The sequence below is a fragment of the Mycteria americana genome, chromosome 2 (genome assembly GCF_035582795.1).
Source record: "Mycteria americana isolate JAX WOST 10 ecotype Jacksonville Zoo and Gardens chromosome 2, USCA_MyAme_1.0, whole genome shotgun sequence".
NCBI classification, from domain to species: domain Eukaryota; kingdom Metazoa; phylum Chordata; class Aves; order Ciconiiformes; family Ciconiidae; genus Mycteria; species Mycteria americana.
The window spans coordinates 173,198,868-173,224,400 of NC_134366.1; the positions used below are offsets into that span (position 1 = coordinate 173,198,868).

General features: G+C 46.8%; 1 protein-coding gene across 4 annotated transcripts in view; it reads left to right on the forward strand.

Moving 5' to 3' along the window:
• The window catches only part of LOC142406443 (adhesion G protein-coupled receptor B1-like), a 130,758-nt gene that overhangs the window by 32,148 nt on the left and 73,077 nt on the right, over window positions 1-25,533 (forward strand). For all 4 annotated transcript variants that reach the window (XM_075495363.1, XM_075495364.1, XM_075495365.1 and 1 more), the window contains exon 9: window positions 12,173-12,314. In XM_075495363.1, coding sequence (XP_075351478.1) covers window positions 12,173-12,314 — 142 coding nt within the window. The remainder of the gene's footprint in view (window positions 1-12,172; window positions 12,315-25,533) is intronic.

A 25,533-nucleotide genomic window follows, 5' to 3' on the forward strand; every position in this document is an offset into this window, starting at 1 on the left:
GAGGACTTTATTCTTAGGACATTTGTGGGGGTTTTGCTAAGTGCATTGAAGTAATTTGTACCTTTAAAGGACTGCATCTCCCTCTTGGTTACGGTTAATCTTTAATCCAGCATCTTCATCTTTGCCTGCAGCACCTTAATTTGGCTTCTTGATTTAATTTCTTTTACCGTCTGCTACCTCCTCCTATTCCCAGCCCCTCTGTCATCTGCCTGATTTATTTTTCTTTGTCTCTTTATCCACTAGCCCTGCATTCAGCCATTAACATTTTCTGATTTAGGTTTCTGAGAAGCAGTGTACCCTGGAGCTAGTGTTTTGGTGGCGAGAGAGCCATCGTTCTTCCCAACCTGGCCCTGGGGCCTCCTGTACTCTTTGAGACAGGGATGGGACATCGGCAGCAGTGTTTGTTCGCTGTTTTGCGAAGTGCTGCTTATAGGTAGACATGAGGCAGTCTGTGTTTCCGTCCCTGACTTTGCCATGAAAAGTTGGGAAGAGCATCAAGATTGCTAGGGCCATTTCAGAGAGGGGGAGGCTGAAAAAAAGAGAGCACAAGTGACAGGGGATCTGGACCAGAGCTGGGATTTGCAGGCTTTTTGTTCAGAGCTAATAGCACACTTTCATCTTCCTCTTCCCTTTCAGCTGCATGCTCCGGAGCAATGTTTAAAATCCCCAGCTGGACATGCAGAGGCAAGCCTGCTGCCCTGCCATTGCCAGGGTTTGGTGTGAGCAGCCATGGGGTGACGGTTGTGGTCATCTCCCTCCCCATGCCATCTAACCATCCTTCTGCTCCCTTGAGCTCTGGCTGAGGGCTTGGGGGAGAGTCCTTTTAGGCTCTGTTAGGGTCATCTAGGAAGATGGAAGCGCTGAACTGCAAACAGGACACAGATGCTGCAATGTCTGAGGCAGCCTGACCGTACCCTAAAGAGGATGTGAGATATCTCTTACCAGGTGTTTGTATTCCTCTCCCTGCCTTTAAACTGAGTGCATTTGTACATCCTTGGCTCGCCAAAGGGAGCTCGTTAACTGCTGACTTCAATGTCTCATGTTTATTTTGGCATCTGGTACGCTCAGCAAAAGCATTTACTATCTTGTTTCCCCATTCTTCCCAAGTGTCCTTTCCCATGAGACTTGAGCATGGGACCATGATGTCCAGGCGTAGAAAACAGTGTATCCTGCTAATGTGCTCAGTTCCTCTGAGGATTTTCCCCGAAATGTTTTCAGTACATACGCCAAGGCTGCTGCTTATCACTTTGGTGCGCTGAGTATCATTTTCTGTGTAACCAGGAAACTTTCCCAGTTTCTCAGAAACGATTGTGGGATGACTGGCTGTTGTACAAGGCAGAGAAAGAGGATGGCCTGGACCCCACACGGGTTAATGACTGCCATGGAGCCGCATCATTTTATAAACAGAAAAGCAGAGTACCCATCCCCACCAAAAGAGTACCCATCCCACCAAAGAGTACCCAACCCACCAAAAGAGTACCCATCTTTTGGACCGTGATCCAGTTTGAGACTTCCTAGCACGAGAAGGACTGACTGCATAACCAGCCACAAATCTTTAATGTCTCAGGCATCTCATGGTAATTGAGAAATTACAGCTGGAAAGCTGATATGAAAGCTGAGAGGGTAAGCTGAGCATTTTCATGTCCAGCTGGAACATACACTCTTTCTACACGTTTGCTAAAGCAGGCGATTTCAGGAGGGTCGTGCAGTGCGGTACAAGTGGGTGACAGCCCATTCAACACAGTCCTAGCTCCCGTTCTTGTTTTGCAAGACCTGCCAAAACGTTTCCATGCAAGCACTCCAGTCAGGGACACCAGAGGAGCTGCCCCTGGAGAGAATGGTCCTGCAAAGCCTGGATAAGCAGCTATGAATGTCAGGTAGAGGTGGGAGGGAGACAGATATATCACTCACTGATTTCACCTTGTCCTTTTTTGGAAAGAAGCCTTATATGATAATGAGACCAGCCATCTTACTGCTCATCTTTCCATTCGCCTGCTGTCCCGGTGGTACAATTCCCTCCACTCGGGAAAGTCAACTTCAGAAAGTCCCAACCTCTATTTATGATACTTTCACAGTAACTCCTGTTTCCACCTTTTTCCCAAGACGACCCTGATACCGAATGAACTATTTATTACTCTGATATTCCAGTGTAGCAGGAACGTTCAATGGGGCAACTTTGCCCAAAAATAAGATTAGGAGGTATAGCCTGTGCTTCTTGCATCAGAGAGATTCCAGAAATGCTGTAATGATGCTTTTAGCTCTGGATAGCAATAGCGAGTTTAAGAGCAGAGGCTAAAGTCTTGGAGGGATAAAATATCGATCTGTTGTGGAAAGTAGTCCAAGGTCATCTTCTACAGTCACTGACAGGTGAGCCAACCCGATGATACCAGTGCTTGCAGTATCGCTAAATCTGAGAATGATTTTTCTTTTTTCTTAAAGCTATGAAGTCACAGGATTATAGGGAGCTGTAGGCTTTTCTGTTTCTATTTCACAGGGTTCTGTAGAGGAGCTTGAAAATGTCATCCTTTTAAAGGAGAAAATCCACAGACAAAAAGACTTCAAATATGCTATACAAAAAAAAAAAAGAAAAAAAAAAGAAACCCTCATGATACTTCAAGCCAAATTCCTGATGTTGTGTGTAAGTTGAGCTGTGATACTGTGGAAGAGATCTGATCTGTAATTATTAAGCAACCACTAGAACTGGGGTCCGGAAGGAATATTTCTCCAGGTTCGATGAGCAGGAGCTATTGAACTAGTTTCCTCTGCAACATGAATATTGTGACACCTCACAGGGATTTTCACATTTGTTTCTGTTTTAAAGGCCAAGGACACTACCAGTGTCTTTGGCTTCTCCATTTCTTCTCTACGGCCCGTTGTAGTCCATGGTATCAGGTCTTCTGTATTAAAGCTTTGACATTAGTGGGATGTGTTGAGGATGGTTCAGTGGCTTACGGGGTAGAACACATGGGGCAGAGTGGTCCTTCTGGGGGTCCATCCTGATGAAACATCTGTCCTGTGGCTGCCTTTGGAAAGGAAGTTTGGCAGAGAAGTGCAAGAAAATCACAATCGCAGGGTATGGACCCAATGGCCAAGTTCCCCTCTCCCATCCCACCCTTCCTTGTGCACTGGGGCAGGTCTTCGTAGATCAAGGCATGGTGCAAGTTTCATCTGCAAGAGGTGAGGTCTGCATTTCAGGCCTTCTTCTGGAGCTGTGGAGCAGGGATGTAAAGGGGTGGAAATTATCAACCACACGCTCTGGATTTTAAACGGCAGTCCAAAGCCCAGGAGGCTGTTGATGTTGGGAAGTGCTGAGCTTCCTCTCCACTGGGACAGCCTTCTGACGAGAGTCATTACAGCTCAGCGTCAGCTGTATTTATGGTGTCTGGAAAGATTATCTCCAGATAATCTTACGGGTATTTAGCCAGCCATATGCTTTATTTCAATGGTAATATGTATTTCTTTGTGTGTTTTAACATTGTTTATGTTAATTAAATCTTCAGACTGGATGCTGCATATGGGCTGTTTCATTTTTTTCTGGGGCTAATTTGCAGATAGTAAGTAACTTTGTCCCCTGCAAAATGCTCCAATTCAGTTAGCCATGATTATGAATTCACAGCTGGGAGAAGGCCTTGCTTTTAACCTCCTTATAACTTTCTCTTCCTGTCCCTTCCTCCCCTCCCAAAAGAAAAGGACCTGGAGAAAATCCCAAATATCTCCCATAGGTCACGAATCTTTTCATAAGTCACCATTGTCTTAATTTTGCTTGTGTCAGTTTTGAAGTAAATCAACTGAAAACACCTGGAATTAGTGGCCTCTGAAAAAAAAAATAATTAATATTCCTGCTCTGGTTTCATTTTCCTTGTGCCAAGCAACTGGATCAATAGTAGGCTTTTTTTTTTTTTCCTTTTTTCCATTTTCATTGTTTTTTCTAAAGAGCTAATTGAATAATAGTTGCTAATCTGATTATTGATTCTTTCCTACCGGCAGAAGATTGTTTTGTTCAGTGCCAGGTCTATGCTGTCGGGGTAGAGGTGAGAAAAAGGGCATCAGTGCCAAACAAAACTCATAAGGAGACAGAGAGATCTCAGCAGTTGAGCACAAAGTTTTAGAGCGGCTCCAGAGACCTGGTGGTTGGGTTCTTTTCTATGAAGAAAGCAGGTAACTTAGCCAAAGGATGTATGGATGCATTTATGGACTGGAAGGCAATGTTGCTCAGTAGTTTCAGGCATGCCTGCTTACTCCAAAGACCAGAGCTCTATTAATGCCCTCTTACTTGTCAGTATCCATTTGCATCTCCTTTGTGTGCCTCAGTTTCCTTATCATAGAATCATAGGATCATTTGGATGGGAAGGGACCTTTAAAAGTCATCTAGTCCAACCCCCCTGCAATGAGCAGGGACATCTTCAACTCGAGCAGGTTGCTCAGAGCCCCGTCCAACCTGACCTTGAATGTTTCCAGGGATGGGCCATCTACCACCTCTCTGGGCAACCCGCGCCAGTGTTTCACCACCCTCATTGTAAAACATTTCTTCCTTATCTCTAGTCTGAATCTCCCCTCTTTTAGTTTAAAACCATTACCCCTTGTGCTGTAACTACAGGCCCTACTAAAAAGTCACAGAATCACAGAATCACAGAATCGTATAGGTTGGAAAAGACCTTTAAGATCATCGAGTCCAACCGTAAACCTAACACTACCAAGACCACCACTACACCATGTCCCTAAGCACCTCATCCAAACGTCCTTTAAATACCTCCAGGGATGGCGACTCAACCACTTCCCTGGGCAGCCTGTTCCAATGCTTGATAACCCTTTCAGTGAAGAAAAATTTCCTAATATCCAGTCTAAACCTCCCCTGGCGCAACTTGAGGCCATTTCCTCTTGTCCTATCACTTGTTACCTGGGAGAAGAGACCGTCTGTTCCCATCTTTCTTATAAGCCCCCTTTAAGTATTGAAAGGTCGCAAGAAGATCTCCCTGGAGCCTTCTCTTCTCCAGGCTGAACAACCCCAGCTCTCTCAGCCTTTCTCCATAGCAGAGGTGTTCCAGCCCTCTGACCATTTCTGTGGCCTCCTCTGGACCCGCTCCAACAGGTCCATGTCTGTCTTGTGCTGGGGACCCCAGAGCTGGACGCAGTGCTCCAGGGGCTCTCACCAGAGCGGAGTAGAGGGGGAGAATCACCTCCCTTGACCTGCTGGTCACGCTTCTTTTGATGCAGCCCGGGATGCAGTTGGCTTTCTGGGCTGCGAGCTAAATGAGGTTGATGACACTTGATTTCTTTTAAATGAGTGTAGAAAAAAGTGCTGGACAATCAGTTATTGCATTGGAGCTTCAGGTTTCAGATTGGGTTACATGGATGTCACCAAACTGGTGCTTCAAATTCAGAGATGCAGAAGTGCATGATTTTTCTAGGAGGATAGGTTTTGCTCCAGTAAGCCTAGACTGACTTGCTGGATGTGTGAGATGTCTCGCAGGATTTTCAGTAGCATAACTGAGAGCTCAGCCTGGCTTTGAATCAGTGGATTGATCACAGAAAGGCACAATTATCTCTTGGATAATAGGATGACCCTTGTGAAACAGTTTTGCAGCTTTTATTCAGTTCTTAGGAATGTCTAAACTAACCAAAGCATGATTACTGCTTTGGCACTGACAGCATCCAAAACTTCCCGTGCAGCGAGACTGTTAAAGATTTATTTTAGCCCACATTTAGCTTAGTGTTTAATTTACTTCAGTGTTTACCTATCTGGCATGAGATCCTTTGTGACTATTTTAGCAGCCAAAGATTTTTTCTTTTTTTTTTTAAATCAGCCTTTTTTTTTTTTTTAAAAAGGTGCAAACCTTTTCATGTCCCTTTTTCCTGGGAACCATGCACTTTTTAATCCAGCCCTGAGGTCCCGCAGAAATGACTCTGACACACTTGCTGCAGAAAAATGATTGTACATTTTTTGTCCCAAGCTATTGTGCAGAGCCAAAGTGTTTGAAAGGTGCTCTGGGGCAGCCTTTGGCTGGAAATGAAAATTGCTTTTGGGAATCCCGCAAAAAGGATTAACTTTGACTTCATCCCTGGTTCGTTCTCCAAATTAATAATCAATCTGCCAGCTGGACCTGTGCCAAGCACTTGCATGACCTGCCTGGTTAGCGAGGGGGGAATGGCCCATGTGAAGCAAGAAGTATCAGAGAACCACAGAATCATTGAGGTTGGAAGAAACTTCTGGACATCGTTTGTATTATTTTGGTCTCAAATATATACCCCATTTTTAAAAGTGCTTTCTGATCCATGCCTCTTCCCACAACAAGGGCTCTCCATTTGTGCAAATTCCCATTCAGAACAGCATTTCTATTTAAGAAAGTCCTTAAGCATGTGCTTAGCTCCTATTTAAATCTACAAGACAGTGCTTAATTGCTTTTTCCCATCAAGTGCTCAAATAATGTTCATAGTCATGTTGTAACATATGGTGAAACATTTTCTTCTGCAACATCATTGCAATTACACTGGAGACCAATCTCACCATAGACATTAAAGTCAGAACCAACTTGTCAGGTTTCCTGCTAACCCTTCCAGTACAACGTTTTTTACACCAGTCTGGTTTGGGGATTTCTACAATTCCTCTTTGACTAGCTTGTAATCAGTCTGACTACGCTGTTCTCTAATATTCTGCCCACGTTTTCCCTTTAGTAGAGTTTCTCTTTCTTCCCTCCCCTCTTGAGACCGCCTGGAAATAATTCTGCTCCCTTATTAGTGTACCTGGATTCAATATTTGTGAATAACTCAAATTCTGCTCTTTTTCTTTGCCACTGAGCTGTGAGCACGGGTTTTCCATCACAAACCCAGTGTACTTTTCTGCAGAATCAAAGGGTTTGCTGAGAAGACAAAGGCTCAGTACTGATCTACAGATGAAACCTGTACACACAGGCATGCACACACAAACACACACATGTACCTCCCCTTATGGACCTTTTCATTAATAACCCATTTTCTTCTACAGCTTTTAATCAGGTCCATGATGAAAGTATTTTACATTCAAATATGCAATATGCCCTTTTTGTAATATCCCTGTTTCGTAATTTGAAGAGATCCCAGTGAAACAACCTTTATATTACAAAATTCAGTGATCAAATTGTTTAGGATTTGAAGTCTGCTCTGAACTATGAGGCTTTTGGTAATACTTGCTGGCTGAACCTGCACACCCTTGTCTGGGCAGAATGCTATCTGCATCCAACAAGACCAAAATTCCCTCAGATGTGATTTCCATGGACCATGGAAAGAGATCCCATTAGATCTCTCTCAGTGGTATTGAATATGTCATCTGCAGCATATGTTGCTGGACAGGCTTAAACATTCAGAAGCCGTGAATGGGACCACCCAAAATCACCAGACTGGCATTATTCACAAGATTTCGCATCAATACAGCTGTGATTTTGAAGCCTTCCAGCTACAACTGAATCATGCATTTTTAGGAGTTTCTCAGCAACTATGTGGACTAGAATTTAATTTTAAAAGAAAGAAACACAGGCTGAATCCAGAAGCTAGGCTTGAATGCATGTTCATAATAGCATGTCTACAGTGGAATAAGGCAATGCTGGCACCTCGCCTGAGTGCCATGAGCGAAGCAATAAGCAAACCTTTAGATGATATATCAGTTAGCCCTTGAGACGGTGCAATGCCCGAGAAACCTTTCGCTCAGCTCTCTGAAGACTGAGCTCAGCCTGCCTCTTGCCACACGGTACCATGTAGGCAGTGAAAAGAGGCTGGTGACTCTTCTGACATGTCCTCCTGCCTGCAAAACCTCCTACCCCCAGCCCAGCTCCAAGCCACATCCCAAGAGGGTGCGGAGGTGTTCGTATCAACAGGATTGCAGGGCAAAGAGGATAGGTAATTAAGCAGATTTGCAAAGAGGAAGGAAAGAATGAGAGAAGAGTTATTCTTCTGAGGAGCTTATAACCAGAGGAATGGACGTGCTTTTTGGAGCACCCAGCATTAGAATATTCTGAGTAGTTTAATAACTGGTATTAATCAATTAATAATCACTTGTAGTAATGAGGGCCAGATTTTCATTTTCTATTAAATGGCATAGTTGGACTTATTCTGAGGTGATTTACACCAAGTTTCTGACTCAGCACGTCCCACAGCACCCGTCCTTTGTGAGATTTATAGCAGCTTTTAAAGTAAAAACTGAATGGCTTTGATCCAATTGATTTCTTTGAATCCAATGGGATAAATAAGCAGGCATCAGACCAGGTCTTAGAAGAGCAAAGGGTGGTTATTATAATTGTTACTTTTTTTGCCTAGATATCGCTATGTGCTCTTTCTGTATGTGCATCTAGAAATGGATATCAGACCGTGCCAAGTGTGGCTTTGGCTCTGGATAGACTTTATTCTGGTATTGCATTCACTGCTGTACTGTCAGCTTTTCTGCCATGAGAGTGTGAGACCAGGCGCAGCATCTAGGCAGTGTGATTTGTTTTCTGATGCCTTCCCTGGGGTTTCCCGTTTTGGTAGGCTTTCTGATTTCTTTTGCCTTTTTTTTTTTTTCTTTTTTCTTTTGGATGAGGTTACTTCTGTTGATGCATGGCCCAGATCTGCCCTAGTCTACCCTGAAAGCTGGTAAATGAATAAAGCTGGGCTTCGGGATTGAAAGTGATGTTAAGGCAATTGTATTCACACATTTCAAGAGAGTTTAAATTGCTTGGGGACAGGGGGTGTACGTGTGTCAATGTACACACAGTTGATGTTTTAAGAATGATAGCTTTAAGCATGTCTATCTGTTGTGAATGCCTGCTTAAACAGAAAAAGTTAAAGATAATTAGGAGCCCCTTTAAGAGCACTTTTCTAGATATCTGCACACCCATAAATGAAAAAGATAAACAGAGCACTAAAAAAACCCCAACTAAACAAAAAAAAACCAAACAAGCAAAGACAAATAAACCAATATTCTACAAAAAACAACAACAGTCTGTTTTAGAGGGAAAGTAAAAGCTGTTGTAGATTACGGATAAAGGATAAATTGATAGCAAGCAATACAAATTAAAAGCTTGAAAAAGATAAGAGAAAAAAAAGAATGTTATTGTTCAGGATGGTTAAAACGAATAAAAAGAAAAATTTAGATTATACTAAAACCAAAATAAATCCTAATGGGATTGGTTTGTTACAAGCTAGAAATGACAGATTTATTTATAATAATGCAGAAATTTCAATAAACGCCTGTATTCTGTAATTGGAAGAGAGCCTGGTTACTTAATCCACATCCCAGGCTAATGAAATACTTTTCATTACACCAGCAGCTAGAAAACATGCTATACATCATCTGATAAAGTAAGACGTTTTTAAGAGAAACAAGACGGAGTAATTTTGCATGCAAGAGTTTTAAAAGAGCAGGCTGAGGCTAATTGGGGATCATTGCTCTTTAGTAAAAGAAGGGTGGAAGTGTTCCCAAAAATCTGGAGAGAGGAGCATGTGTCTGCAAGCACAAGAGCCTCACTCCAGAGCCGTCCGCCTCACATCTGTCTTAGGCACAATAACACACCATCTGATATGGGATCCAAAAATTAGGGGATTGTGGGTAATATTATGATTATAATTGAATAATAGTATACTTATTAAAACAAAGAAATTAATAGCAATCAGCTTATGGAAAATAGATCTTGTCAAGCTAAATTAATACTTTCTGGGAGAATACATAACTGGTTGGTAGAGTCTGAGCATTTGTCATTATTTGTACACATCATAAATAAGGCATTTGTCTTGGTGACAGTGAAAAACCAGAACGACTGGCTAATGCAGTTCTGGAAATATAGGTGGTACATATAGGGGAGAATACAGAATTTGTATTCCCTCTGAGATTGGCCTTGGATCTCTCAGTCCTTTCCAAGAAGGGTGTTGGTGAATTGCAGAAGGTGCATGGAAGAGACCAGAGAACGATGCCTGGTCCTGACAGTCTCTAAGAGATGATGTGACTTAGCTCAGTGAAGAGCATGTGAAGAGCTGACTATCCAGGGAAGACAGATTTATATCCCATCAGCTGGATGAACATGCAGGAGGGTCCAGACATTTAGAAAGGCCTGGATGGCCACCAGAAAAAAACTCCTCTGGATTGTATGTTGCTGACAACTTCTACAGTAAAATTAGTTTGGCTTTAATTTTTTTTTTTTTTTTTTTACTATGAAAAGTGCTTTAATCCAAAACGGAGATAATTCAGGAAGGCTCAGTGTCACGTGTTAAACTCGATCCGAGTAGATAATCACAACAGAATCAACAGCATGTGTTGATGCTCTGTTACCCTGCTGGTACCCAGCCCATTCTTTCCTCTTTCTTGCAGAGTGGTTAGGGAGGTGGAAGGAGGTTCTGCCTCATTGCTTGAGGAACATGTCAGTGTGTGCGTGAGTCGAGACCTGCAAAAAACTTCTCTGCAACTCAAGGCAGGTCTGCTGGAGTCAGCAGTATGGAGAAGTCCAGGCCATCTGTGATACACCTAAGGCTGCTGAGCAGCTTGGCTCCATCTGGAGCTGCCTTGAGCTTGCTGCTGGCATTCTGGTCTAGGTCCTCTCCTCTGAGGATGGTCAGATGTGGAGAGGGCACACCTTACACCCATGTTCCTCCAGTGAAGGCATATAGCCCTTTTGCTCTGCCTTCATATCCTGTCCCAGGCTCCTGTGAAACCCAGGTTATCCGCATGGATCCTGACCTTCTCCCCATCCATAGCATTTCTGCACTTACTCTCTGCATTTGCACCCCGTACATGACCATTTTTCAGGAGAGTGGTCTGGGCAAGACTCAGAAGCAATGGGCGGAAAATGACTGTACTTTTTGGGTGATGACTGTACCTTGGCACGTGAGGCAGAGCATGAGATTCCCCTTTTCCCTGGCTTAGCCCTTAGTGCTCATGTGGAGATGGGGCTGCAGTAACTTTTCCTGATGAAACCATCCCATCTGCGGGACAGTGGCCAACTTCACAGGGAGCCTTTCCCACCTACCACCCCTTTCCCATTCTGCTGCTCTTCTCCAGCCTGAAAGGATGCCATGAGAAAGGAAGGACACCTTCCCTTCGATCTCTTGAGGTTCCTCTGGCCATGAGGCAGGGGCATTCCTGCCCTGCCTGGAGCTCTGGGGGTGTAGGGGAGGTCTGAGGGGGGGTCCTGTCATGGCCTATGGAGACCCTGGCCCCAGAGAGCTGGGGGGAAGGGAAGAAGGGGAGGGGGGAGGGACAGCTGAGGGGGGTGGGGAGGACGAGGGGCTGACGCCTGTGGAGTAATTGGAGGTGGTTGTGGCAAGGGGTGAGGAAGGGGTGAGGGAGGGGTCGAGTCACGTATTGGGGTAATTGGTGTGGGGGAGGGTTGGGGTGCACTCCCCTGTGGGGATCATGTGGCTGGGGGAGGTCTACTTGGGGGGGGCGAGATGGGGGACACACATCTATATGGGGTGTGCGGCAGAGGTGCGGAGGGGTATATATGGGGCGAGGGACGGGGCTATGGGGGGAGCAAGGTGTATATCAGGTCTGTGGACCAGGTCTATAGGGTTATGCATCCGTATATGGGATATGTGGGACAGAGCTATGGGCATAGGGAGGTGTATTTGGGTTGTGTAGGACAGGGCTATAGGATTATTTATCCATATATGGGGTGTGTGTCACAGGGCTATAGGGTTATGTATCCACATAGTGGGTGTGTGGGACAAGGCCATAAGGTTGTGCATCTACATATGGGATAAATGGGGCAGGACTATGGGGTTAAGGAGGTGTATATGAGATACGTGGGACAGGGCTATAGGGTTATGCATCCTTATATGGGGTGTGTGTCACAGGGCTATAGGGTTATGCATCCACATAGTGGGTGTGTGGGACAAGACTGTACGGTTATGCGTGCATACGCGGGATATGTGGACTATAGGGTTAGGGAGGTGTATAGGGGGAAAGTGAGGCAGGGCATCCCGGGGGGGTGGAGGGGGACCTTTACATGGGTGAGGGGCAATGGAGGGGTCAGAGAGGGGCGAGGGACCCGGGGGCGGACAAGGACCAGGACTAGGAGATCCAGCTCCGGGGGGAGGGGGTGGGATGGGGATGGGGAGGGGGGTGACCGGCGGGGTGGGGGGAAGGCGGCGGGGGGCGCGGTGCCCGCTCCCCGCCCGCCCTGACGGCCGCTCTCCCTCTCTCCCCGCTCCGCCGCCCCGTCCCTCCCTCCAGCAGAGCCTCCGCCTCCGCCTCCCCGCCCGGCGCCTGGTCCTGGCGCGGCTGCCGAACGGTCCCGCTCGACGCCTCCCGGACTAAGTGCCTGTGTGACCGGCTCTCCGCCTTCGCCATCTTAGCCCAGCTCAGCCCCGACATGGTGAGTCCCGCCGGCAGCGCCGCGGAGGGAGGAGCAGAGGGGAGAAGGAGGGGGGGGGGGGACACACACACGGGGGACAGAGGGAAATAAAGAGGGAGGGAAGGGGACGCGACCGGGAATGGAGCGGAGCATCCCTCGGCGTGCGGCTGTCGGGTACCGCGTACCTGCGCGAAGGGGCGCCGGGGACAGCCCCGAGCCCTGCTGCAGTCCGGTGTCGCCGGGACCGTAGCGACACAGCGTGAGGCTTTGCATCACCCTCCCCCTTCACCGCCGCCCTTCCTCTCCCCTTCCCCCGCGACCCTGACCGCAGCTTTGGGGGACACACACACACACATTGGGGCTGCTGCTGCACTGCTTCCCCCCCCCTTCCTCCCATCCCTCCATCCCTCCGCTCTGCGTTTGAACATGAATACCGCTGAACGTGGGGGGTGACCAGCCCCGCCGGGTGTGTTCACTCCCGTGGGCTCCCCACGCACGAAATCTTCGCACGTGTCTTATTTTGGGGGAGAATCGCCCTGCGCTGCCTCCATCCCTTCCACGGCTCCTCCGCTCGGTCGCGTCCCTCTCCCTGCTTCGGGGTCCTTCTCGCTACCCCACACCTTTTGGGGCGAGGGGTCCCCCCACTCCGGAATAGGGGACCGTGGAGGGGAAGAGTTGTGAAGTTTCGGCCGCTGTCGGTGACACGAAGCCGGTGCCGCGTCTCGGATGGAGCCTCCAGAAAAAAGTGCGAGATTCCTAGAAATTATCGCCGGGCAGCTGCACCTTGAGTGAGAGAGTGAGGCGGGTGCCAGGGCACCAAAGGCGACACCAGGGTGGTCAAAAGGGGCTTTGCAGGCTCCTCTCCTCCACCTTGTGCTTTTTAATTTTTTTTTTCTTTTCTTTTTTAAGTAGTTCATTCCTTTTTGGACAGTTCCCAGGTTCACAGAGCAAAGCGCAACCCCCCTTCCACCTAGCCCTTCTCCATCTGCCTGGGCACTGGGAGTTACTGGGCCTTTGCAATTATTTACTAATTATGCCTTGCTTGTTAAATGCTGGCTTAATTCAGTGAAAGGGGAGGGGAAAGGAAGAAAGGAAGGGTGATGGTGGTAAAGGGGGGGGGGGGATCACATTTTCCAAGATGAAGGTTTGGTTTATTATTAGAAACACTAATGTATTTGGTCCACTAGTTACCATGGAAACAACATCTGCACTGAAGTGGTTTTAAAGACACAGTGTTGGTTGTGTTTGCCCGGGCCCCGTGCAGGCCCAGCCACTACAGCGTTGTGAAATGGGCTTTGGGGCGTCGGGTAGAACTGCTCTCGGGGTCCTCTTGAGAGAGGCACCAAGCTTTTGGTCTCGGCAGAGATGCGCTGGTTGAAGGATGCTTGGAGGTAGGACCGGGACTGGGTTCCCGCTTGGAAGGCACCTGGAAGGAGCTGGTTGCATTGATGCTGGCATCCCTGCATACATCTTCCACGGGTCATTGTTTCCCTGTCTTCCCACCGGGAAGGCTGGGATCTGCATGAAACTAAGCAGGCAGGGAGGTGACTGCTGAGCCAGTGCTCTCCAGGAGCGGTACCCAGCCTTCTTGAGGTGGCCAGGCTGAGCTCAGGTGAGCCGGCCAGGACCCATCTCCTGCAGCTCTCTACCCTGCTGCTCTGTACCTGCCCTGTGAGCCTGCAGGGCTGTGTCCTGCCAGCAGCAAGGCTTCACCCTTCAGCCCAAGCTACAGCAGCTTAAGTGTCTGGCTCCAGAGGTTGTGATGACCACCAAGATGATTGATGGGTGAGCCTTGTCCCATACGGGAAGGACTCCATGCTGTCATTGCAAGCAACCCAGTCCTGACAAAGTTTAGGGAGGTTGCATGGTTGGAGAAAATACACTGTGATTTCTGCTGCAGGAATACTTCTAAGGCAAAGCCTGAAACAAAGCCAGCCCAGGTGCACAGCTGAGCTGCTGGTGAAGGACCAGGCAGTGTGGGAAGAGAGAAAGGAGTCTTTGGCTTGGCTAAAGCAGAAGTTTCTCTAACGGAGGGCTAAGTCTTTATGTTCACACAGTGCTTGGTATTATTTAACTAAACAGCTAGGAAAAAAAGTGGTTAATTTGAAGTGGCCAGATACTGTGACTCCCTCAGCTCTAGGTGTTTGGAGTGTTATCTGTGTAACACAGGGTTGGTGTAAGCCCTTTATCATCCGTGCAAGTATTTTCGCGTCTGAGAGTGGGCTTGGCTGCAGGAGGATGCAGCTTCTTTCCCCCAGGCATGTTTTATTATATCTGCAACTAACCTCTCAGCTGGTCCTTTGGGGTTTAGGCCTAAAATTGCTTCCTTCGTCCTCTTTCCTACTCTGCTGGCTGCTGGTTGGGTTACATTTTCACAACTTATTTTTTTCCCAGCTGGGAGTCAACTCATGAGCATCAGGATGAGTCCTTTGACGGTGCTGGGAGGAAAGCTGGGGCCTGGCTAGCTCCTGAGTCCCTCCACTAAGCAAAGCCCAGGGTTTGTTGATGCTGTGGAGCATTGGTCACCCAGGTCCTTGTGGTACCACCCTTCGTTTCCTGACTGAGTGCCATTCTGAGCAAGCCCACGCTGCCTGCCTTCCCCAGAGGTGGCATCTCGTCATCGTTGGTGTCTGCGGTGGTGACATTTATGGTGCAGTTTTTCATGTGCCTTTGGAGCTCTCAGGACAAGAAGCTCCGTCCGCCTGTGTCATTAATATTATTTATTGCTATAAATCTCCCTTCTGGAGTCTTTGGCCCTGGCAGTTTGAAATATTTGTAACCCTGGTATGGGCACAGCTTCTTTGCAGTGAAAAAGGACCAGGAAAGGCTTGTGGGGAATGAGTGTTGCTGCCCAGGCAGCCCATTTGGACTTGCCAAGGACAGAGTTTCGCTGGGCTGAGCCCTGAGAGTTGCTCATGCGGCAGGGAAAAGAAGCCGTTTTCCTTGATTTCAATGAAGCTAGGCGCTGAAAGTGCTGTGTTTTGAATCAGTTTTGGAGACAGGCATCCCTAAACCGTGATGGAGCTGTTCAGATCCAGCTCAAAAGCTGGAGTTCAGATTTAACTCTTTCTCTGTCCCGGTTTCCCTTGGACCCTGCTATTTCGACTAGACAGAGGCAACCTCGCACACTGGTTCAGCAGGATTGCTGTTTGACCATCATGAAAGATTAAAACCTCTTAAATTAAGGAACATAGACAAGCTTTTTGGGGCTGTATTTTTCATTTTGGTTTTTTTTGCCGTGACTAGCTTGGTAGGGCAACGGTATTGACATGCTCTGACGATACACCTGCATAATAGCAATGCTAATAGAGAATAAGGGCAAAAGGAAATTGCAGAGCCAAGTGTTCAAACTATACATTTGCAAACTGCGGTCAGGCTGATTAAGAGTCTCGTGGTGGTGTTTTTTCAATATTTCTTGCCAGTCTTGGCAATTTCTTCTAGATGGGAAGGAAAGAGAGCGGGAGCCTGAGGATGCACAGGAGAGCCTTCCACTCTTTGATTGTCTTGTTTGAGTTTGGCTCATGTTGTCTCTTCTGCCTACCAGCTCATGATAGGCTTTTATAAAGTCAATCAAGCTTTAAAGATTGGTTCCTGCAGCACTTACAACCGTAGTAAGACTGTACAAATATATCTCTGCTCTCTCTCCTCCTCCTTACTAGCCCCATCTGCAGAGACAAGGCTGATCAGAACTGGGCATCTGAGCCCTGCTCTCATTTCTAGCGTTAGCGAAGGTTGAAAGGTGCTGGTGGCAAGAACTTGTATGGATTCTCAGTTTGTTGTGTCTGTGCTGAATTTTTTGAACATTTTATCTCCACGATGGCATTTACTGACAGGCAAACGATTAGCTGGAAGGGTTGTGCAGCACCTGTGTATTTTTGTGGAGTGTACTGTAGCAGACCAAACTACAGAGCCACCTTGGAAGTGTGCTGGCAAGGCAGATGAGCGTACGCAGTGAGCAGCCCTGACCCTATGATATCCCAGGATGTTGCAAGAGGCTTTGTTCGTTGTTATCTCCAGTTTGCATGAATGCAAGGCACCTTTTGTGGTATGCTTCCTACCCAAAGGGACAACAGCTTCTGAGCTCCTCTCTCAACTCACAACGTTTACTTTCTTTTCCTGAAAACATCCCAGCGTTGTGTGTGCAACGGAGGAGAAGAAATCCTTTTTACCCTGGGGAAGTAATGAAGCATGGAGAGTAGACTTTCAGTGTACATTTTGGCTGAGCAGGCTGTGGGAAGGGAATCAACATGCAGGTCTGGTGTGATCTTGCTATATCTTGAAGATCTTCCCTCTGAAAAGATTGCCCTGTCCTATGGGAGGTCTGTGTACTTCAGGGAGTGTGCAGACACAAGGTGGGTTATTTTAAAGTCCTAAAACTCTGTAGGGCCTCACTTGCACAGGGATTAGATCCAGGTTTTCCAGCAGCATGCTTTTCCCCGGAAAAATGTTGATGTTAATGAATTAAAATATTTTGTAAGGGTGTAGCAGTTCTGACAACATTTTGATGGAAAATTATAGCAGTGTTTCACTTAGATAAGGCCTGAGCACTTTATTTGGAGATGAACATTTTAACATTTATATTCTACCATCGTTTATCACGTGAGATTTGGAGTCTGGATAAGAACAAAGCCTTTTGCATACCTTGAGAACAGCCAGTTCTCACATTTACAATAGTTTTCAGGTTTCCTTAATAATGATGCTGCTTCTCCTGCAATATTAACTCTTTGAGTCAAAAGTTGGACTTTTCTGTTGAAGGGAAGTTCTCAGTTTTGCCCAGCTCGAAGTCTTAAGGCATCAAACTACTGCCAGTTTGTACAGAGAGTCTAGGGAAGAGTTTATTAGACTGGTGTCTCTGGGTGTATTGGCTAAGCTACAGGACTGAGAGCTGTTTCTGTGCCTGTAAGTGAAATTGTGACCTTGGGCTAATCACTTCATTGTTTTCTGCTTCCATTTCTCCAGCTGCAGCACCCTTGCAGGTGACATCCCAGGCTGTGTGCATCCATATTTGTACAGTGCCCCAAGCCTGAAGGGTGCTACAGAAAGCACCAAGTGCTGTCATTTCCCTGACAGAGCATTAGGAGCCTCCGTTTGCTCGGTTAGCAAGAGCCGTGCCAGGGAGAACATTGCTGAGCTGCAAACATTTAGGCTTTTGAGGTTCAAATCCTCTGCAAGCCTCCCATGCTTGTGCCGTTGGCACTTCTTCCTGCAGTCACCCTGTCCTCTCTGGGATGCTGCTGCACGTAGAGCGTCTCTCAGGAGCTGATTGTGCCTCTTGCTGTGGAGCCCTCGAACTGGAAACGTTTCCTAAAATTTCCTGGGGATTTGTGCTCTTACTGCTGGACTCTCCCCGGCTATGGAGAGGCCAAAGTGGGAGTGACAAAGGGAGACTTCCAGCTGGACTCCTGCCCATCTCAGGAGAGCTTTGTGCTGAGATTGGGGAAGGTTATGGTGTAAGTGCTGCTGGGGATTTCTGGGGTTCGCCCATCTCCTGCTCCACAGCAGGAGCAGCTCCTGTGTTTTCTCAGGGGTACCTTTCCCTTAGGTCTGTGGCAGCCCGTTGGAGCAGGCTGTGATTCTGCAAATCACAAGCTTGTCTTTCCTGTGCTCAGCAGGGATGCTCTTTTCACCAAACCCAGTATAGTCCCCCTGAGTTTCAGCAGGCGTTGATAGCATGGAGAAGATAGAGTACGAATCAGCTGGGCAGATAGTTTTCCCCTCCCACTCTCTCTCATAATATGATTAGGAAGTAAAGAGGATGTCTGATGCCCTTAGATGGCCAAACGGGCCAACCCACAGCCTAGCTCCCTCTTAAAAGAATTGCATTGTTTTTCAAACGTGGCCTCTTAGCAGAGGGGGCTGAATTGTGATCCTACATTGTCACTTTGGTGGAAGTCACCTGCTTCTAACCGTTTGCTTTGTCATCACTGACGTGAAGTCTGTCAGTATGCATTGCAGAGTGAATTTGGGCTAAATCTCTTTTGAGTTTGGAGAGGACCTGGAGTCAATGTATGGGTGATTTATGTTGGGTTTTTAGAGTAAGGGGATTACTGATAGAGCTTGTGATGTGCTCCAGGTGCCAGGGAGCAGGGGAGACGGTGGGAGATGTGAATGGAGATTGCCGTTGCTATATGCCGTACACAGATTTCTAAGAAGGGATCCCATCAGCAAATAAGTGATTGGTGTTTGAACATATATAGGAAAGGAATCAGAGATGAGGGTGATAGGAAATCCCTTTCAGTTCTGTGCTTCTAGGAGAGACAACACTTGAATATATTAAAAAAAGACAGGTAGCGCACAAGGTAATAATAGGAGGATTTGGCTCAGCATAATAAGCAGTCATCCAGCATCCCACCTCCTTCACGGCTGTCTGCGGATTCAGCTGTCTGTCGATCCAGCGGGTAGTTCAGTAGATATTCGCAGCTGACAGCTTTCCTCCACTGAGTTTCTGCTCTGCGCTTGTGGATTCACTCAGGTCTCTAACTCGCGACAAAACTCCAGGCGGTGGGATTGCAGCAGCGTGGGTCTGCAGCTCTTCCCCCGCGAGCCGAAGCCAGCGAGCTCCGCACGGCCCTGGCAGTGACTCTTCTGCAGGCAAATGCTGCATCACCCTGTATCTCTTCATCTGAAGGGGACGTGGGAGAGGAACACGATCAAGTGGCTGGGAGCTTAAAACTGTTGTGGGATTCAGTGCTTCAGCATGAGTAATACCGAGCCAAATTCACCCTTCGGTGTAAAGGCAAGAGCAGCACTGGCATTAACCAAGTGACCCCAGGAGCAGACCAGGGCTGAGGTTGGTCTCTTGTCTTCAGCTGAAATTAAAGACTCACTGTACGCGTCTAGGCTAGTGCGTGTCCAGGCGTTCCTGAGGGGTTTGGTGCTTATTTTGAGCTGCAGTGCTTAATGGCTTGTTGCCATGAAGGCAGCTTAGCAAGTGTGACAGCTGCCCTATTACCCAGCCACAGCTTACTGCTCTGTTAAAGGAGGTGTGGATTTAAGCCAGGACACCAGGGTCTTCCCGATTTCCACTTTCCCCTTTCCTAAGGCTCGGAAAGCAGCTCTCAGACTCAGTGCGTGCAGATTTGAGCCATCGAGGGCCAGAAATGTGAACGAAGAGGGTGAGCGGTACCTCTCCGGGATGCTCTACTCTGTGTTCAAGCAGGATGACTGGTACGGTACGTGAGTGTGGGAGTGTGTGAGTATTTGCGTGGGAGAGGATGATGCGTCAGACGTGTTTGGCGTGGTACCTCCACGCTGATGGTGAGCGGAGGTGAGCTCCGTGAGATGGTTTGACTCTTTTCTCAAGGAGAAAAGACTGAGGGGAAAGAGGATAATAGTCTTCAAATGGGTAGAAGGGAGCTATGGAAAGGGAGTAATCTGCTTTCTGTGTCTGCTGGGGATTGGACTCAAATTGCAGTGAGAGAGATTTAATTTAGGCACAAGGGAAAATGTTCTGGCTGCAGGGATAGTCAAGCACTGAGAGCCTAGCCTCCATCAGCAAAGGTTTTCTTGAACAGGCTGGGGATGGTTTAGATGTCTTTGAGGTAGGCAAATGGGTGAGCTGAGCTTGTCATGTCTTTTCCTGCCCTCTTGCCTGTAATTCTGTAAACCAGATCACCTTTGTGGCTGCTTCTTGCTATGTAAAAGAGAGAAGCGTAGCAGAGATGTGGCACGTTGCTGGGAGGTGGAGGAGCAGGATGGAGGCAGATGGGGAAGCTCTGGTGGGTTAGGGCATGTATTTGGAAAAATCACAGGGGCTGTCCACAATTGGAGAGACCACCTTGCCTGCTTTCCATATCCAGCTGTAGCTGTTGATCCACTGTTATTTTATATTTATCATGTATTATTTGGACCACCGCATCACCTGGGAGGCTTAGCTATGGAGCACGACTTCAGCAACCTGCTCAGTGCGGAACGAACCACAAAGCCACCCTGACCCAAAATACGTGAAATACAGCTGAAATTTCCAGCTGAAATACAAGGATGCTTGGATACGGGCGGGTGTGGGGGCACATGTGAGCAGTGCCAGGGCATTAGTCATCGCGATCCGCAGTAAGTCGTGGCACATCTGCCGTTGTCAGGATTGTTTTGTAGGCATTGCACCAAGCAGGGTTTTACAGAGGAGGTTTAAAGCAAGAGCACTGGATAGCTTTCTAGGTGTTTTTTGGGGGAGCTTCTCCTGAGGCAGAGGATGGCGTGGGAGACATCACAAAGGTGCTTCTTTGAAAATGGTAACAAGTGGGTGATGGAGGCTGGGTTTCATGGGCTTATCAGGGGTGGGAGTCAGTGCATTAGTGCTAAATGAGATTATCTTCTTTTTCAAACAACTTCAAGGTCTCAGCACGTGTTTGAAGAGTCAGTCGAACTGTTGAGCATTGCTTGTCTTTTTTACATTGTTCTGCACCCATCTCCGTAGTACTTTGGCCTGGAAAAGCCCTTTTTAGGTAATTTTGGCAAGCTGCTTTACCACTGAGCTCTGTTGTGCCCTGCCTAAAGGCTAAGGTTGCCGTTGAATTGCCATGAAGCGAGACATGGAAATTAAGTCACTATTATTTTTTTACAACTAATGTCTACTCATTTAAACCAAAATTGAATCAGTTTCTGAAAGGCTTGTGCTCTTCATACTTTTGCTATCTATGAATAGCTGAATGGACAAATCTACTGGCAAGATTTTGGCAGTAATGGCAATCTTTAAGCAAAAACGGGCAATATGCATGGAAAACAAATCTCAGACTTGTAATTATGAATATTTGAGCTTGAAACTTCCCTCTAAATGTTAGGACTGTCTAATCAGGAAACTGGGATGATGCTGTGCGTGATAACGGTCAGTCAAACCTAAGTCTGCAGCTGGAGTGCTCACTAGCTACCTGCCCTACTAACCAGAAGGATATACAGAATATATTCAATAAATCTGTGAAAGCAAAATGACTCTGCTGTTTTCCCACAAGCAAGACAACGCTTTCATTTTTCATGACAAATTGTTCTTTTTTGCTCTTTTAAACATGGCAATCATGTCAGCCGTTCCCCAGATGGGGAATACCCTACTACTGGGGCCAGTTTTGATCTTGTTTATATCAGCTTGGTACAGTTGTAAATCCAGGGGCTGTTACAATTTTGTTTCCCAGTCACTCAGCTGTGAATGAGATGGGCATCGGGGCCAGAAGCCGATTCCTTGAGTGCTGCTTTGAGATCCCTGTTGCACGTAGAGGGAATTAGCACCAGTAACTCCCCAGTAACCAGTTGTGTATTGCACTAGGTGGGCAGAAACCTGCTGGGTCCCATGAGATCTTCAGATTGCAATGGGAATAAAGTTGTCGTTATCATCATAAGAGTGTACAGATCATCTGCTAAATAGCTGAAATCCCTTTGTCTCCTTTTCAGAGGCGAGCTCTAGCCAGTGAGCCCCTGAAAGACTCTGAGGACTGATAATGAGCTGGAGACATCTTTTACCTCAAGGCTGTTGGTTCAACCCTAGTTCGGGTCAGGAGCCATTGCCAGTGCAGGGATCTTCAGTGGGTGAACAATGAGAGATGGGAAGCTCTGCCTGGGTCCTACAGGAGAGGAATCACATCTGCAAAGGGTCTGAACAAAGGCAGGGTTTAAGAGGTGTTTTAGGGATGGCTTGTGCAGTCTTTGCACAAGTGTTCACGGCTTGTGCTTTGGATGAACCTTTTTTTTAAGGACTGGTCTTCAACAGGCAAGGATGTTAGAAGGGGAAAGGGAAGACAGGCGTTTGTTCTCCATGGCGGTAGGCAGCAGGGTGATATGAGCATCTTTGGCAGAAGTCTTCCTCCAGACACCATGGCCTCGGGTGTTCCCTCACTCCTCAGCCGGGTCTCTCCCAAGGGCAGGATGTGCGGGCACAGGGGAGGCAAGTGTTGCCCATGCTGTGGGGAGAGCTGCTGGTCTGGCATCACTCATCAGCATGACATTGATAAAGTAAAACAAACAGCGGGCTGTTTTGGAATAATTTGGTGAAATGCTGTCGCCTGGCATGGAACCAAAACACTGCTTAAATCAGGATAAACACAGTCTGGATTCCACCCTCATTTTCCATTCCCAGTCTGCCATGGAGTTATTTTATTTTAACTGTGTGTAAATCTCACCACATTTCCCTGCAAGGTGCTCAGCACTGCTGCTGCGAAGTTACTAGAGATGAGGGCACACTTGTGAAACCAGGGCGAGATGAGTAATGCAAGGAGCAGATTGCAAATCAGTTACCGGCTTTGAAATTATTATCCTTTGTGTAGTACAGGGAAGGGACAATCCCAAGCAGAAAGGAGCAGTAAAGAAGGCTTATTTTTAATGTAGTAAGAGCATATGTCCATACTGTAAAATAATGCTAGTAATAGTAATAATAATATTATTATTAATAATAAATTCCATGGCAAAGGCGTTAGCACTGTCCTGTAATTGTCCCTACTGTTATAATTGTTATAATGCTCCCCAGCTGTGTCTTGGCTTGTGCCAACTAGCAAGGTCCAGCTGTGGTCCAGGGGATAGCATGGTCCATGAATGTTCCACTAGGCAGTATGGACAAGACCCCTCTGTTTTGAACAATGAGTTTGTACAAATATTATCTATACTATATCACTTCATCTCAGGGCAATGGAGTGGGTCCTGGACCATTTTGTTTCCTAGGACTGACATAGTGAGATAGAGGTTTGCTGCTTCCCACGGTGCCTGTGACAGCGGTACTGCACAATCTGATTAAAGTTCACTTCTTCCTCTGTTGTCTCAGAAGGAAAGAGCACATACCCGTAGAGGAATAGGCCATTTTGATTATTACCAACTTTATGTGGAAAATGGTTCTATTTTCTCTTCAACATGCTTTAAAGGGAAAGGCTGAAACAGAGCAAGTCTTACAATATGCATGAAAAGCAAAGATGTAAAAAACAGACAATTCATCTGGCCAGCTCACAAACATTTAAGCCAAAAGCTCTCTCCTCTCTCTCCTCCATACCTCCCCATGTTAATATTGCACAGCAGAGAATGAGATGCTGGCGCTTGATTGACCTGATGTAGCCCTAGGAACCCCCTAAGGCATTTACACGTATCAGAAATCTAAGCTGAATTGAGTTTTGGAAGAGAGATGGAGAGCAGTATTATTCTCTTCCATTTCCAGCGGGTCAAAATAGGCCCCCAAGAAGTTAAGACCAGTGTTTACAATCTAAAGCAGATAGGTTGAGAGGACTTTGAAAAGATTGGCTTAAATGATGGAGCCGCGCATATACAGTTGACCTGCGGGCAAGCTGGGAATAGACCCCCCCACTCTCCTCGCTTGTGGTCCCATTGCTCGGCACTCTGGTTCCCAAACCGTAGCTCGCAGAAGGATGGAAAGTGGCTCACAGCTACTCATCAGAGCCCGGTTAAACAGTGATTTCAGTAGCTTGGCCAGGCGAAGTGCAATGGGAAAGGGGCGGGAAGGGAATAAAGCATAGTGTATTTTAGATAATGACAGTGGGCTGGTTAGTGAAAATATTTGGTAACAGGAAAATATTTGGAAAATATTTGGCAGGAGGATAGTGGTCCTTAGAGTTAATATGAGCCTGATCCAGCCCTCCTTGATATCAGGACTGGAAACTGAGGCACTGAGAGTGCAGTCTGGTAGTTCAAAGAGCCGCAGCAAGCTGACCGTGGTGTTGACGACTGGCAGGTAGATAGTGCATACTGTTAACTCCTGTAATTCCCCACCAGCCTGAAGGAAATTATCCTGACAGTTCATATTAACGAGTGGCTGCGTGACCACTCCTCTGCCCTGAGAGCTTCATCAAGGCTGTTTACTAAACGCAGATTGCCATGTTGTGTCTTGAGAACAGACTTAATACAGAGTGAAGAGTTAGCAATTGTTAATAAATAGTAGCACATTAAGATGTCTCTCTGGGTGATTTTTGTGTACTATAATTACACGGAATTGCCTGTTAGACCGGCCAAATTACATAAAAGGGGCCCTCAGCTCCGCAAACGTGTTCCTGATAATGGCTGACTATTAGCTTTGACATGAGAAGCCTGTAGTTATGATACGAAGGAAGGAAAAGGAGGTGGTAATCCTCTGGACTTGCCTTGCAATGACATGGCCTGGGAAGGATGTTGGGTTGTTCCAGAAAGAAATTGTGAAGAGATTATTTTTTAATGATGCCACTAAGCGATCTTCATGCAGAGATCACAAAGTCCTCCTCAGAGGTTAGAAAATGGAGAAGGGAAAGCTCTGGGGAGACTTTATTGTGGCCTTTCAATATATAAAGTGTTATAAGAAAGATGGAGAAAGACTTTTTAGCAAGTTTTGTTTGGGATAGAGTTAAATTTCTCCATAGTAGCTTGTATGGTGCTGTGTTTTGGATTTGTGCTGGAAACAGTATTGATAACACAGGGATGTTTTATTTATTGCTGAGCAGTGCTTACACAGCATCAAGGCCTTTTCTGCTCCTCACACCACCCCACCAGTGAGAAGGTTGGAGGTACAGAAGAAGTTGGGAGGGGACACAGCTGGGACAGCTGACCGCAGCTGACCAAAGGGATATTCCATTCCATATGACGTCATGCTCAGCAATAAAACTGGGGGTTGGAGGTTGGTGGGGGCTGCCATTGCTTGGGGATGGGCTGGGCATCAGTTGGTTGGTGGTGAGCAGTTGTTTTCTTTTGCATCACTTGTTTTTCTTGGATTTTGTTTTTTTTTCCCCTCTCTCTTTATTAGTTTTTCCCCTCCTTTTTTTTTTTTTTTAAATTAGTAAACTCTCTTTATCTCAACCCACAAGCTTTTGACTGTTACCCTTCTGATTCTGCCCCCCATCCTGCTGTGGGGAGAGTGAGCAAGCAGCTGTGTGGTGCTTAGCTGCTGGCCAGGGACCGGTCCACAACACCAGGGTCTGTAGTGACAGAACAAGGGGCAGTGGTTTTAAACTGAAAGAGAGTAGATTTAAATTTGATAGAAGGAAGAAATTTTTTACAGTGAGGGTGGTGAGACACAGGACCAGGTTGCCCAGAGAAGTTGAGACTGCCCCATCATTGTAAGTGTTGATCTAGTGAAAGATGTCCCTGCCCATGGCAGGGGGGTTGGACTAGATGATCTTTAAAGGTTCCTTCCAACCCAAACCATTCTATGATTCTATGAAAAAATGGCTTGGTGCCTCTTCCCTCCTCCTCTGCTTTGAGTTGAGCGAACCCTGTAGTCCCTCTGATAATGCTGACCCACCAAAAAGCTCCTTTCAGCTTTTTGGTGGCCCCATCCTGCCTTCACTGCATC